This window comes from Poecile atricapillus, chromosome 1, assembly GCF_030490865.1.
Source record: "Poecile atricapillus isolate bPoeAtr1 chromosome 1, bPoeAtr1.hap1, whole genome shotgun sequence".
Taxonomy (NCBI): Eukaryota; Metazoa; Chordata; class Aves; order Passeriformes; family Paridae; genus Poecile; species Poecile atricapillus.
The window spans coordinates 31133222-31147801 of NC_081249.1; the positions used below are offsets into that span (position 1 = coordinate 31133222).

General features: G+C 42.4%; 3 protein-coding genes across 4 annotated transcripts; 1 reads left to right on the forward strand and 2 right to left on the reverse strand.

Moving 5' to 3' along the window:
- Nucleotides 1-1671: 1671 nt before the first annotated feature.
- Nucleotides 1672-4134, reverse strand: MRPL30 (mitochondrial ribosomal protein L30). The gene is made up of 5 exons (XM_058850592.1): nt 3949-4134; nt 3577-3657; nt 2965-3111; nt 2104-2177; nt 1672-2004 (listed from the first exon to the last, which is right to left on the reverse strand). Exons 1-5 carry the CDS (start codon nt 3997-3999, stop codon nt 1872-1874), a joined length of 486 nt encoding a protein of 161 aa, XP_058706575.1. The 5' UTR covers nt 4000-4134; the 3' UTR covers nt 1672-1871.
- An 18-nt stretch (nt 4135-4152) lies between these two features.
- MITD1 (microtubule interacting and trafficking domain containing 1) lies at nt 4153-9665 on the forward strand. Of its 2 annotated transcripts, none has more exons than XM_058850579.1 (7): nt 4153-4306; nt 4493-4594; nt 5056-5192; nt 5275-5361; nt 6010-6125; nt 6466-6526; nt 6610-9665. In XM_058850579.1, exons 1-7 carry the CDS (start codon nt 4153-4155, stop codon nt 6703-6705), a joined length of 753 nt encoding a protein of 250 aa, XP_058706562.1. In that variant the 3' UTR covers nt 6706-9665. The 2 variants fall into 2 exon arrangements, with proteins under 2 accessions (XP_058706562.1, XP_058706552.1); XM_058850569.1 differs by having other exon boundaries at nt 4161-4296.
- A 95-nt stretch (nt 9666-9760) lies between these two features.
- LIPT1 (lipoyltransferase 1) lies at nt 9761-11529 on the reverse strand. The gene is made up of 2 exons (XM_058850557.1): nt 11427-11529; nt 9761-11239 (listed from the first exon to the last, which is right to left on the reverse strand). The coding sequence occupies exon 2, from the start codon at nt 10988-10990 to the stop codon at nt 9872-9874; it is 1119 nt and encodes a 372-aa protein (XP_058706540.1). The 5' UTR covers nt 10991-11239; nt 11427-11529; the 3' UTR covers nt 9761-9871.
- Between the last annotated feature and the right edge of the window lie 3051 nt (nt 11530-14580).

Below are 14580 nucleotides of genomic sequence, written 5' to 3' on the forward strand. Positions count from 1 at the left end.
AGCTTGTCAATTAAACACCTCTGTAAACATCTCTTGTAGCTGAATCTTACTCAGAAATAACAGCTATTATGTATTTTCCCTTCTCTCTATGTGGGAGTCTGCTATTAACTCTGCTTTAGCTTCGATTGTTTATCAGACACTTTAAGCTGTGAACTGTACCACGCCTTTTCATTAACACAGTCCCTCCGGGATACCCTGCAGCACTTTTGTAGGCTGCAGCGTCAGAGATGCATACGCATATTCATACGCAGAGCGTGTGGGATGGAGCTGGCAGAGCCCTCTGCTGGAAGCTCCCCAGGCTGCAGTGCCACAGACACAAATCCTCAATGCACCCGACAAGGCTGAGCCAGCCTGGCTCTGGTGCTCTGGGACACTGATCCAGGTACAAGTCTTAGTATCTGCTATCCACTAGCAGCAAGATCCATTTGTTTTGTGTCCTAGTACTTGCACCATCTCTTTAAAGAATGCCCTGTACCTTGGATGTACTATACATATCCTTCAAAAGGGCTCAAATTCCAGCTTGTACCTCCCTGTGGAAATACCATCAACACCTTGCAGACTGCAGTTACAACACACTGCAGCACAAGATGCTGTGCAGATGCTGGAAGAAAGGAGAGAGGTGAGAAAAACACAATTAATATATCTGCTTCACTTTTTCCATTTATTTTATTTCAGCTCAAATTCTTATTTCTGCCTTCAGCCTGGCCACAGGGGCCATTACACTCCTCAATGCCACTACCACAGCCTATCTTTTTCCTTCTGCACAGCACCTCCAGCTTTTGTCCCTGTACTGATATATCTCTTCCTTTGAACTCCTACAGGTGTTTCCTCTTCTCTGCAAGCAGGCAGAAAGCATAAACACTAATTTTCAGTGACTGCATCCCTCTGATGTTCTTGCAACATGCAGTCATTAAGATTAACTCCTCTTCAGTGTGTCTAACGTGGGAGAGGCTCACAGCGTGCTAAATTACAGAATTTATCCTGGCTGGAATGCAAACTACTTTATCATTTGATACAGCAGCAGCTTGCTAACTTTAGCCACAGTTCTTAAAACTGTGAATAAAACTACACACATAGTAGTATTTTATAAGCTTGCAGCCCATAATTCTAACTCACATCAGAGGTTTGCTTCAGGGTCTCCACACTTCTAACGTCTGCCATTTTAGAAAAGCAAAAGCATTAACTTTCACACAGACTGCAGCTCCTAGGCTAATCTTACTGAACACTTAGGATCAGTATAGGGGATATATATGAAGACAGCAGGTTTCCTGAAATTAGCCAACCAGCCAAGAGGTGAACAATTTCTGTTATTCCCAAATGGAGAGTTCACATGCTTTGTAAGCTACAGAACAAGCCAGATGACAGACTGTTTGCTAGGGAACAAGCATGAGATCTGGATAACCATGGTAAATCACTCTCTGTGGACAGCCAGTCAACTCTGAAGTGACTACTAAACAGAGGGCTTTTCAATTCCAATTCTAATTCCCTCTGCTGAGCAGTGAAAGTTCTGCAGTACTGATGTAAATCTTTACTGCTAGCTGTGAAATGTCCCCACCATCATTAGCTAGATCTATTCTATTCACTTCCCTGCTTATTTGACTTTATAAATTAAGTTCTCTTACAGTTAGGCAAAAACTGCAGCAATCTAGCCACAAAATTAAAACACAAAGACAGAGAGCGTATAATTTATTTAATATTTCAGGTAACTATTAACAACATTGAATTTCATATCTGTACACCTGCAATTCTTTAGGCATCAATATTACCTTTGCCATTCATATCAGAGTAAGAATTTTTACATTTCATACACAAACTCTAAACTAGGGATTTAAAGTACTTATTTTATAAAATCTAAATCCAACCAGCACACACTATGACTTAGTTTCTTTCTGCTCCACAGGTTTCAGGCGTGTTTTAATGACAAGCTCTCCCCTGTTTGTCAGAAAGGTGCTGGAAATTTCCTCTTCTGTTGGCAGCCCATGGGGTAGTTTCAGTGGCTGTATTCTACAGGCAAAAGAGTCTGTTTAGTGAAGTCCTGTGACTAGAAGAGAATTACATTAAATGTTCCAAATAAACAAACAAATATACAAATAGTTAACAAACCTTATCAGATGTTTAACAACTTTCAGTCTGGAATTCACAGAAGGGATATTTTTGTGCAGTCTTGGCTGATGTGCCTACATAAGGGATAAAACAAGTTTTACAAATGTGTTTCCAAATCCCAAATCTTTGTTCACTGAACTTTGCACACTACCAGTAAAAAAATAAGTCACATTTGCAAATGTAGTATTTAGAGAACTACCATGCATAAGAACATACATAAAAATATGCAATCAAAATTTGATTCCAGGAAAAAGACAATTTCAGCTTTATTCCTATTTCACTATACATGTATTTTTCTTCCAACTGTTAAAAATACTACAAATGTACAAACAAAGAGTTTAGGGGCAAAACGGCTTTCTTCAGTTATATCTTAAACTGATCCAGCACACATTTCTTTCTCTGTAATATAACAGAGACTAGACAAATCTTTGCAGTTAGCCCAAATATCTTGGATAAACACATCTTTGGCACAAACTTTTAGAGTCTTGAATTTGGAAGCCCTTTCATTGATAAACAAATTTTATTTGCCTTCCTACAATTTCTGAATAACATGACCCACAGAGACCTGAATTCAAAATATTTACAAACCTATTTCCATTATTTTAGAAGAATTCTCAGAGTAAAGTTCTCCTCAGGCAATGCAGCACAATACCATACAGGGATATTTTGAATTCCCATTAAAAGCACATTTGCCACAAACATTCCCCTCAGCTCTTAAACACATCATCACCTTCTCAGACCGCTTTATGGCTGCTATAAATGTAATTCTGGTTTGTGACTGCGAAATGGAGATCCTTGTAAAACCCACCACATTAGTGCTACATTTCTGACATATGCAAATATAAAAAACAACAATCTTACTTTATCCAGTCCCAGATCACGTATTATCTTCTTTTCCCAATATGGGCGACCAACGACGCTTTTTATTCTAGTAATAACATGGATTTTGTGGGGCTCCTCAGGGTCACCTCCATACTTTTCATGATCTCCGGGCCGTGGCTGAAATACCTAGAATAAAAAGTTCACAAAACCAGAGGTTTTTTTTCCCTAAACATCTGGCCATCAGTACTACAGTTTACTGTCCAAAACATACTTCAACCTTGGTAAAAATTCTTACATATTTTTCTTTTCAGGCTGTCAAAGCACCAACAAAGTGACCTCAAATTTAGGTTTTACAACATTTAGTCAAACTTATTTCTATAATGGTTTGCTGATAAATATAGTAACTCTTGAGTTTAGCCACACTACGGCCCAGAAATATATGGACAACACCCAGTACCAGCAGAACACCTAATTCACGTGCATTTTATCAAGGAGAACAATAAAAGGCTGTGCTCAGCCTCTCGATGGCAAGTTTCCCACAGGCTTTAAGAAACCTTTTAGGGAAAAGAGTCAACTAACACTAGATGGTATCTTGCAAAAATAAACTAAAACTTTAAATGTGAAAATGTAAAGTGCAAGTGAAGCACATACCGAGTCTGGAATTCTCGACCTGGTAAAGAGACAACGAACCCACACTGGGGACACCATTCCCTCCGTCCTCTTCCCCAGCACCTGCAAAGAGAGGAGGGCATAATTTGTCTGCACGTTCCTTATAACTCTGAGCACTTGCGAACAGACGACACAGATACGAGTGCCAGCCCCACCTTCCCAGCGGCTGCGGAGCCCCGAACAGGATCCCCAGCTGGATCAACCCCCACGAGACCCCGCCTGGATCCCTTTCCCGGAATCCCATCTGCATCCCCACTTTCTCGGAGGCTGCAAGCCTCAGCTCCAGCCTAAATCTCTCCACGGCTTCCCCCCCTGGATTTTCCCATACAGCCGATCCCCGCTCCAGCTCCTCACCTTCCCGGGGCCTGCAAGCCCCAGGCCCGCCCGGCCCGCCGCGACCGCCATGTCGGTGCGCACCCTTGTGTGTCCCGGCCGCACAGCGGTGCCGCGGCACTTCAGTTCCGAGCGGGCGGAAGGACAGCGGTGCGACACCTCCGCTCCGTGTCCCCGCCCGTCCCGCTCCCATCGCCATCCCGGTCCGTGTCCTCATCCCTGCCGATGTCGCGGGCAGGGAGCAGCGACACTGCTGCGCTGGAGCGGGCCGGGGCGGAGACGGTGAAGCGGGCGGTGCAGCTGGACGTGGCGTCCCGGTTCCAGGAATCGCTGGTGTGCTACCAGGAAGGCATCGACCTCCTGCTGCAGGTGGTGAAAGGTACCGGGCTGGGCACCGCCGTCGGGGCCCGGCGTGGCCCTGGGGACGCACGAGCGGTGTTGGACCCCGGCGTCCCACGGGGAGGGAGGGGGAGCTGGCGATCTCCTCCCGGGGAGCCGGGCCAGGCAGGGCTCGGGAGGGCCTGACCCCGCGTTTAACTGGCCCGTGACTTTTTGTGATTCACAGCCACGACAGATGAGGCGAAAAAGCGCCGCTACCGGCAGAAAATATCCGAGTACATGACCAGAGCCGAGGACATTAAAAAACACATTGAGAAAGAGAAACAAGGTATAAATACCTTAATGGGAGGGTACTACGAGGAGGAAGTCAGGCCATTCCCAGTGGTGCCAATCACCAGGACACAGGCGAGGGGTAGAAACTGATGCCCAGGAAGTTCCACCTGAGTATGAGGAAGAACTTGGTTACTGCGCGGGTAAAACACAGCACTGGAACAGATCGCATAGAGAGGGTGTGGAGTCTCCCTCTCTGGAGACACTCAGGAACTCTCTGGACACAATCCTGTCCGTGTGCTTTGGGATGATCCTATTTGAGCGAGGAGATTGGACCAGATGTCCCACTGAGGTCCCTTCCAACCTGACCCGTTCTGTGATTCCGTGAGCTGTGATGTACCCAACATACCCATTTGCTTGTAATTGTCTGTTGTTACATGAATGTTTGAAGGGCGAGGTGGTTTAACATGGAAATTATGTCCTGACGTTTACTTAAAAAGAGATATACTTTCCTTTCAGATGGCAAATACCATAAGCAAATCAGGATAGAAGAAAATGCAACAGGTTTTGGCTATGAAAAGCTTTTCCACGAGTACCTCACTGAGATTGTTTCTGAAGTTTGGGTGGAGGACCCATACATTCGGCAGGTTCATCAGGCAAGTAGATATTTGGTGTAAGTGATACAGATGTAGCCACTAGAGAAATTCCAAGCTACTAAATTAAATGAAACTTTTTCAGTTGTATAACTTTCTACGATTCTGCGAGATGCTAGTTAAGGGGCCATGCAAGGTGAGAACGATCCACCTCCTCACTTCCTATGATAAGGTAAGTATCTAGATTTTGGGTTCTATTTCCCTGTATTCAGATCATGTCACATGCAAAACAAAATATAAAAATGCAGACTTGTTCCTACTTACCAGGACTTGTTATACTCAGGGTATCAGTAGAAAACACAGATTAAGAGAAAAATTTGATAGTTGAATTAATTTTTTAAGTTCAGAGTTTTCTGGTTAAAAAATTCTGGGTAAGCAGAATCTTATGATTTCTGTGACAGTTTTGTTATGGAAAACATCATAAAAACTAAAGCATCTGCTGAGACAAGGGGTTTTTTGCTCTTCTAACAGATGTATTTGTCATTTTAGAGGCTTTCATGAGCTGAAATCACTCAAACTACCACTGCACTTATTTAAACTATTACTGCACTTATTTTGGCTCAAACAGTACATGTTTAGTTTCAAAGGGCTGGGAGTGAGCTCCTCCTCCACACCCCTCAGCAAATATACCTGTAGTCTGTCAGCTTTTTATCCTGTCTTTGAAACTGTAAATCTGCCTTCATCCAAGTTACTTTCTTTTGGTTTACTTTGATACTGAAAAGGTTTCGTGTGTGAGTTGAAGAAGTGATGACCAGAAGTAATATATATATAGTTAAAAAAAGAAAAGAAAACCCCATCACGTTATTTTTACTTTTGATAGGGTGGTGGGAGTAGTCAACAGATGACTGCCTTGGAAGAAATAAAACAGTCATTGAGTAATTATGGAGTAACACTGAATATTGACTTTTCATCTTCAATACATGATCGAGAAATCAGGTGGGTGATATTAAAAATTACCAAATCCCAGTTATTTGAAATCAAACTATTTAACCCTAACTTCTGAGGTAAATGCAGCTGTGGTTGACAAAGTAAAAGGTAGTGGCCCTCACTGGATGAAATCAGCTCTCTGTAGTTTATGTTTTCTGATTGTGAATAGAATATTTGTTGTCTCTACACAGAATTCTAGCAAATCTACCACAGTCTTCTCTAGTTCACACAGGCATTGGTGATGCTAGGAAATAATTGTGATTGAAACAAGGAGCTTGTGCATCATGTGGATGTAACCTTTTTGTTCAACATACTCATAGTATTCAAATTTGTGCATTTTTTAAAACAGATTCAACAATGGGTGGATGATTAAGATTGGAAGGGGTCTTGATTATTTTAAGAAACCACAGGTAAGGACGCTTTGACTTCTTTAACTTAAAACAAGCTCTTCTACCGTATATACTCACCATGTCAATTCTCTTAATTTCTGCAGGGTCATTTCAGCATTGGATACTGTGACTTTGACTTGAGACCTTGTCATGAAACAACAGTGGATGTCTTTCATACTAAACACACAAAGAAAATGTGATCAGAAACGACTGCTTTTAATAAGTTTTTTCATAAGCATGAAAATGTGAGACTGAAAGATGTTGCTTGAGTCCAGCTGGTTGCTGACAGAAGCAACTCTTCTAAGTACTTAGTGCAGCACAGCTTTTATAATCTGTATGTTTAAGAATATTTGAGATTTTCCAGTCTGAGAAAACAGAACTGCGTGATGCCTTCATTGTACTTCTGTAATCTTAATTAATATAATCCATGTCTAAATTTTATCTTGATTTCATAACAGACCCTCAATAGTGTCTTTCAAAAGCCTCGTTACTGCCATTTCTATTTTTATTATTGATTTTGTCTTGAACCTGTTTTGGATTTTATATCTTTTAACTCACAATCATTGGAAGCTGGGCTGCCACATGGCCTCTTTTATAAGCAGTCTTATTTATTTCCTTTAATTCCTGTATTCTAGTCATGAGTACTATTTTGCTGGGTTTTTGTCAATCCTGCAGTACTTTATTTCCCAGACTTTACTAGTAATCCCAAATTTCACATTCCATTTTCCAAGCTCTTTGCCTACAAACATGGTAGTGTTCAGTACACAGTCATTTTAGGGTTGTCTAATGTGTCTCTGCATAATGGCTTTTGGACTGGAAAGGCTGCGATCAGCTGTATTCTGCTCTCTGTCACTCCTGTGTGTCCTTTTATTCCATGATACATGGCCATATACCTGATACCTATCCTTTGCATTAAGTGTGGAAAGGATGTGTGATCCTCTCCCAGCCTTACTCTCTGACTTTAAAGTCCAATGACTGGCTTTTCATGCCACTCTCAACTGCAGTAAGCTATTTCTCTGCTACTAAGGTAGTCCCCTAAAAAGTATAAGATTTTTCAGAAGTTGAAGATTTTTCAGAACTCAGATACCCTGAGTATCTCAGTTGGTCAGAGCATGGTGTGAATAATGCCAAGGTCATGTGTGTTATTCCTGCAAGGGCCTTTCACTAAAGAGCTGGACTTGATCCTTGTGGGTCCCTTGCAATTCAAAATATTGTGTGATTCTAAGCAATATGCTATTTAGAATAAAAACGAAGTCTTCCATTGTCATTCCTTCAGCCTTTGCAAACCAGAAGGTATTACCAGAGGTTCTGCTTTTTTTTTATTTCTTATACAAGAGTTCTTTGTTAGCAAGAATCTGCCTAAGTCATACACCCTGACATAAAAACCAGGCAGTGGCCTCTTTTTTAGGTCCCATCAAAGTCTTTTCAGCTTCAGGACTGACATGTGCCTTACACTTTATGCCTTGTAATACAGTAGGCCTCTATATTCTAGTAGCATGTTTATTGCTAGGACTTTTTTTGTTTCCTGTATTACTTTTTCCTGATGGATAGTGTATTCCATTATCTTTCTTTTTTCCTTAATATGCTTTTTATTTCATTTTCTGTCATCTAATGCTGCTATTCTTTTCTTCTTGTTTCTAACTGTTCCACAGCAATCAATAAGAAACAGAGCTGGTCTTTGCCTTGTTTTCTGGGTCATAATTTGCTAGTGGTCTGCCTTCTTTATCCTTTCTCAAAATAATCCAGCTTTGCAGTGTTGCATCAGCAAAATGAATAATATATGTGCCACAGAGCTGTGTGCTATTAGTCATTCTCCTAAACATTCCATAGGAGCTCCCTGGCTTGCTGCTGTGACATGAACTTTCTAGTCATTTGTTAATTTTATTCAGTTGTGTATAATATATGCCTATTTTTTAATGGGAATAAAGATTATTTTTTACTATTTGTAGCTTCAATCATCTGTTTGATTTCTTTACTACATCAGGAAATTCAAGCAAGCTGTGTAATGCCTCATAAGATCCAGCCATGTTCTAGAGAAGGCTCACTGTAAATACAGTAATTTCCCAAATGTGAAGTGAGGAAGTGTCTTCATGTCTTTTAACCCAGTCCAGCAATTTCACACATAAAGAATCACAGAATTAACTAGGCTGAGATCATTGAGTCCAACCTATGACCTAGGATCACCTTGTCAACTAGACCATGGCACTGAGTGGCACTTAAACACCCCCAGGGATAGTGACTCCACCACTGCCCTGGGCAGCTATTTCAATGCCCCATCACTCTTTCTGTGAAGAATTATTTCCTAATGCCCAGCCTAAACTTCCCCTGGTGTTGCTTGAGGCCATGTCTTGTCCTGTCATGTTACATGGGAGAAGAGCCCAAACCCCACCTGGCCACAGCCTCCTTTCAGGTATCTCTTCTGACCTAATCAGAATCGCATTACACTTATTGTTCAACAACAGTGATATACATCTCGAGCCTTTCTTTTGTAATTTTACTATATATATAGCTATTATTTAACATTAAAACTATCACTTTCAGTTCGTTGTTGCCTTTTATGGGAGAATCTTCTGCTAAGTGGTAACATAAGGAACCTCTTTCTCCTAGATCTGTATTTGCATTTCCAGTTGTTTAGCTTTGATACCAGTACCCTTGGAAGCAGGGACTCCCAGCTTTGTGCCAGGCATAAGACAGGCACAAGAACAGAGGAGGTATATGTGGCCTCTGTCCCAGTTAGTCTCTCCTGCCCTCATCACATAAACCCGCACACTGAACTACCCAATCTTCCCCTGCTCTTGCACATGCATGGACAAAAACCCGAACCCAGGGTGGACCTACAGTGATTCACTACCCTGTGGTGAGCTGAGCTCACTATGGTGCTTGTACAGCAGGGGCACAGGAGCACCAGCACTCTGCAAGACATGACTTTCAATCAGAAACCAGGGACATCCCTCTCCACACAGCTCAGTGGCTGTGACACTGCCTTTGGACTACTGTCACCAAGGAGCAGGATGCAGGCTGGGGCACCCAGTGCAGCAGCCCAACACCAGTTCTACACCTTCCCCATTCCATCTGTGTCAGCCATTTGTACCTTTGCTGCTACAGGGCCAATTTGGGATGCCCCCACCATTTTTCCTGGTTCAAGCAGCAATGATGTCTTGTCAGCAGTGGTTTCAATTCTACAATTTGGGAACATCAGGTGCAGGCAGTGTGGAATTTAACTGTAATATTAAACAAAAGCACAAGATTGAACAGTTTGTTTTCTATAAGCTGAATTTTCCCCTTACTAGTGACTGTTTTAATTTTGTTTTCAATACATTAAATAAAAAAGCAGCAGAAGTTTAACTTATATTTTCAAAATGCAAGTCACATTAACCTTATCATATTCTCACATAGTAGACTCCACCTGCTGTGCAACTCATTGTCTTGTGGACACACTCTTAGCAATGTTGTCACGATCGTAGTGGTTTCGTTTGGGCAAAACTTACTGCCTGTAAGACTCTTGACCAGTTCACTGTACAGTCCTGGTGGCAGCCACTGCTCTGGCAGATCAATGTTACAGACTTCAATCCTTCCATGCTTTACATCCATATTTACTTTAACATCAAAAACAGAATCTTTATAGGCCATGTTAAGACATGTGCTAACACTGAACTTCGGTGTCTTTCCATACACCCATTCCCAGGTTTGTAGTTCTTTAGTTTTGCTACTAATTCCAGGAAGCAGAGTCTCATCAGCTGGATTTATTAAGGTGATATGATGATCTATCTGGTGTTGCACAGCATATTCTTTAGCAATGGCATCCAGGAGCATCTCAGAAGTTAAACTAGGATCTTCTTCAAAGAGATTTTTCACTGAGGCAGGCACACTAGGAGTGGCATTGCTCTTTAGCCCTCTATAAGGACTTTTTAGCACAGAAGATAAAACAAACTTATCTGCATTACAGAGTAAGGTACAGTGATGATAAGCACTTGTCCTTCCCAGCTTTGCAGCAGTTCCTGAGATTTTGTATTTCCTGTCTAGCAAGATGTCGTATCTGTCAGTGACATGTACATCTAACTGAGGCCGCAAGGCTTTCAGTGCCTTCACCACAAGCTTCAGGTTTTCCATTCGTTCATATTTTTTTCTGGTTGTGAAGAAAGTCAAATTGATATTACCTAAGTCATGGTAAACTGTCCCTCCTCCACTTCTTCTCCTAGCTAGTTTTATATCTTTTTGCCTCAATAACCTGAGGTTGCATTCCTGCCAGGGATTCTGATGTCTCCCTATTACCACAGCAGGGGAATTTCTCCAAAGGAAAAGGACCTGTTGCTTCTCTAAATCCATATGGTCATGGATCCAGTCTTCCACAGCTAGATTTTGGTAAACATCATTAGAAACAGACTGGATAACGAGGCCTCCACTAGCTGTGCTCCAGAAGCAGGCTTTTGGAGTCCTGAGGATGCAGGACAGCCAAAGGCAGTTTTTTAATGACTGCAGTACCATGATTTTAATAACCGTACAGCAGATGGAAGGATTGCCTGCTCTGCTAATGCTGAATGCGGCAGGAGTGCAGCCGGCTCCTGTGACAGAACTGAAATGCCCGTGGCGGGCATGAGACAGTCGTGCTCTTCCCACCGCAGCACGCGAGTTCCAAGGCACGGTGCTCCTCCGGTGATGCTGCTCAGACCCTGGCGGGAGCCTCACAGGACATCCGGGGGTGTCACAGCAGCTGCTCCTCGCAGTCCCTGCTGCCTGAAAGACCAAAGGAAGAAACGGAATGCGTATTTTCCCATCACTCATCGCAGTCTTGCTAATGCGGTTTCACTCTGCGCAGTCCAGCTTTGTTAGGGTTTTCTGCCTTCTTTCCCATGGTGTTTCCTCAGCCCCCGACGCCGCGTCCCCGCCCGCACAGCCCCACCGGGCGCCCTGCGCTACTCACGGCGGGGAGCGGAGCGGTCCCGGCGGCCGTCCCTGTCCCTGCGGGCTCCTTGGAGCGGGCGGCCTCGGGAGCGTCTTCCGCTTCCCGGGTGAGAGGCGCTGGGGGCGGGAGCTGCGCCTGTCTTGCGGCTGGGGAGGGCCGAGGGGGCCGGCCGGGGAGGGCGGAGGGCGGCGGGCTGCGAGTGCGGCCTGGTGCTCGGTGAGTGCCGGGATCCCGGCTGTCCCAGCGCAGCCGCGGCACTGGGCGGGGGAGGGAGCTGGGGGGAGCGAGAATGACCAGGTCACAGAGTCACAGAACGGGTCAGGTTGGAAGGGACCAGAGTGGGTCATCTGGTCCAACGTGCTGCTCAAGCAGGGTTATCCCAGAGCACATGGCACAGGATTGTGTCCAGACAGTTCTTGAATATCCTTAAGTAAAGGATATTTTAAGTGTGGAGTAAACAAAACCCCACACCTTCTCTGGGCAGTCTGTTCCAGTGCTTGGTCACCTGCACACTAATGGTCTTCCTCATGTTCAGGTAGAATCTCCTGTGCATCATTTTCTGGCTATTGCTTCTCATCCTATTGCTTGGCACCTTCAAGAAGAGCCTCAATTTTCATCTTCATCACACCTTCTCTTCAGATATTGCAGGGGTTGCCCACAATATTTACAGGGCAACAAGAAGCCAGTACACAGTGCATAAAATGGATGATTTTTCTTTCAAGACCCAGATGTGCAGTTCCTCTCTGCAGGATAGTCTGGATGCCAGAAGCTTTTCTGAATTCACAAGGAGAGTTAACACAACTGCGCAGACACTGATGAAATATACTTTCTGTGGTGCTCATGAAGATGCAGAAGCCGAATGTCGATAGCATAATTCATTAACAAGTTGGAAAGTGATCAAAGACTAGACAGAATTCAGACAAAAGAATTGCCGGTAGCAGATTGTCTTCAGATCTGCATTTAAGCCATTCTTAAAGTCTACCAGACCTTAGCTATAATTCTTCTTCAAAAGCTATTGTCTGTGCTTAAGCTTACACCGTGGGACAATGTTCAGTGCTAGCTGAAGTTTTTTAGCCATAGTAGTATCCCTATGGTCAAATATGCTCTGTATTTCTCTTGTTCATGGATGTAATTTCTAAAAGGTACATTAAATGCCTTTGTCTTCCATTCTGCCCTAAAAGAACTATGTGGGTGTAGTAGGGCAAGTAAAAAGAAACCATCACAAACATGTATACTGGTGGTGTTTAATGAGAGAAACAGACCCTAAAAGGAGCTTGATGTGATGTGTGTGTCAGCACCTTTAATGTACTGTCATGAAAAAAAAAGTAGGTTTTTTTTTTTTAAGTAATTTGAAATGGATGAAACTTTTTGCTGGATTAGACTGGTAATAATTTTTTCACTAGGGTGAACTGTAATGCACAAAGTAAAAAGCATGTGGACTTTGTCCATAAAAAGGTTCTGGAAATCAATGTTGATGGCAGTTGACAAAACGCAAATGCGAAGCCGTGCATTCTGGCACTGGTCAGAAGTATAGAAATGCATCTTGTGAGCCAACTGATATTACCAACCCCCCCCAAAAAAAATGTGGAACCACTTGTCTCCATTTTGGCACTTGATTCTTGAAGGTTTGCAATGTGTCATTTTGCCACGGGGTGTCCCTAAAAACCTGCTGTGAGCTGTTGCAGTCTGTTTCTCTAGTTAAAAAAAAAAAAAAATCTGTTTTCATAGTTAGAACCATAATTTGCTAAAAAATGTAAAGTGTGCGGAATACTAGGTGGACAGATAAAAATGGCATGGAACTGTTTCTGATAAGCTGAAGGATGAAATACACATGCAACAATAAATTATAAGGAGAAAGTATGAATTTGTAAATGCACATCATGATTTATTAATCTCTTCTGGATTGGACATTTAAATTTTTTTATGTCCCAACTACTATTGTATAAATAACATATCTGTAAAATACACCAATTATTATTTTCACTTTTGAAAACAATCCTGCATATGAATTTAATTTCTTTTTTGATCAACAGAATATTGTTTGCTATACAAAAAGCAATGCAACTGCTCTGAACAACATTAAGCAGTCTTAAGATATAAAAGATGTCACCATATGTCCCTTAGAGGACACCTTAGACATACCAGAACAACAAAAAGCAATTAAAAAGGTATAATTTGACTCATAAAATGAATTTTCATGAAGAATAGTTTTGTTAAAGTTGTGAAAACATGAAATACCCTTTTCACATTTCTTTTGGAGATAAACATGATAATACAGAGTCTCATCTTCCACCATGCCAAAATCTGAAAGTAAGATTTACAAGAAATCCAGGATGGGGAAAGGGAAAAGAAAAATACTTGTTTCTGTAGCTCTGTTTCTGGAAGTTAAAATCTTCCAGTTTCTTTTCTGGCTTTAGATGGGGATTGTATTTCAGAGGTGTTACACCTTACGTCTGAAAAGGTGAGTTGTACCCATGCGTGCTTAATAGTGGCTGCTTGCCAAAAAAACCTCATTATTCACCCTGCACTGTCTCCAGAATATAAAACCTGGGCTAGTTTCTAGCAGGGAAGAGAGAACTCTGTCTTGTTTCTTAGCTTGACTTTGGGACTACCTAAAGCAGCCTCTTTCAAAGGCTGTTTATAACCTTGCTATGAGCAGGCAATAGGAGTCAGAGGGTTCACATGGCCTCCTTACCCTTTTTGCATCACTTTCTTCAGAGGCACCTGTCTGCATGTCCCTGTCTGTGCTATTCCAAGATATGTGCAGCCAGAGGTACTCTAAATAACTCCTATCTTGGAATATAAGAAAACATAAGAAATAACTTCTCTCAAATTATTTTGTTGGTGGAATAAAGAAAAGCTTAATTAATCTCATAATACTCTGATGTTTTAACTTCACCATGTTTGTAAACCACTGCTGTAAGCCCCCTTTAGAAGGCCACCAAATTTGTCAGGCATGATTTGCCATGGTGAAATCATGTTGACTGCCACTAATTACCTCCTTATTTTCCATGTACCATGGGTTGTTTTCCCGGGGGATCTGCTCCATGATCTTGACAGATACAGAGGCAAGAGTTACTGGCCTGTGTTTCTCTGGGTCTTCCATATTTCTTTTCAAATCAGTGGTGAAATATGTCACAGCAGTAAATTCTAACTGCTATATGGAAAATGT

Coding starts and splice junctions, on each gene's coding strand:
- LIPT1 (XM_058850557.1), bottom strand. CDS start 10,990: ATGGTACTGCAGTCATTAAAAAACTGCCTTTGGCTGTCCTGCATCCTC.
- MRPL30 (XM_058850592.1), bottom strand. CDS start 3,999: ATGGCGGTCGCGGCGGGCCGGGCGGGCCTGGGGCTTGCAGGCCCCGGG. Junction 2,178..2,964: donor GTGATCTGGGACTGGATAAA/GTAAGATTGTTG, acceptor TCCCTTATGTAG/GCACATCAGCCAAGACTGCA. Junction 2,005..2,103: donor GTTGTTAAACATCTGATAAG/GTTTGTTAACTA, acceptor TTTTGCCTGTAG/AATACAGCCACTGAAACTAC.
- MITD1 (XM_058850579.1), top strand. CDS start 4,153: ATGTCGCGGGCAGGGAGCAGCGACACTGCTGCGCTGGAGCGGGCCGGG. Junction 5,193..5,274: donor ACATTCGGCAGGTTCATCAG/GCAAGTAGATAT, acceptor AAACTTTTTCAG/TTGTATAACTTTCTACGATT. Junction 6,527..6,609: donor ATTATTTTAAGAAACCACAG/GTAAGGACGCTT, acceptor TAATTTCTGCAG/GGTCATTTCAGCATTGGATA.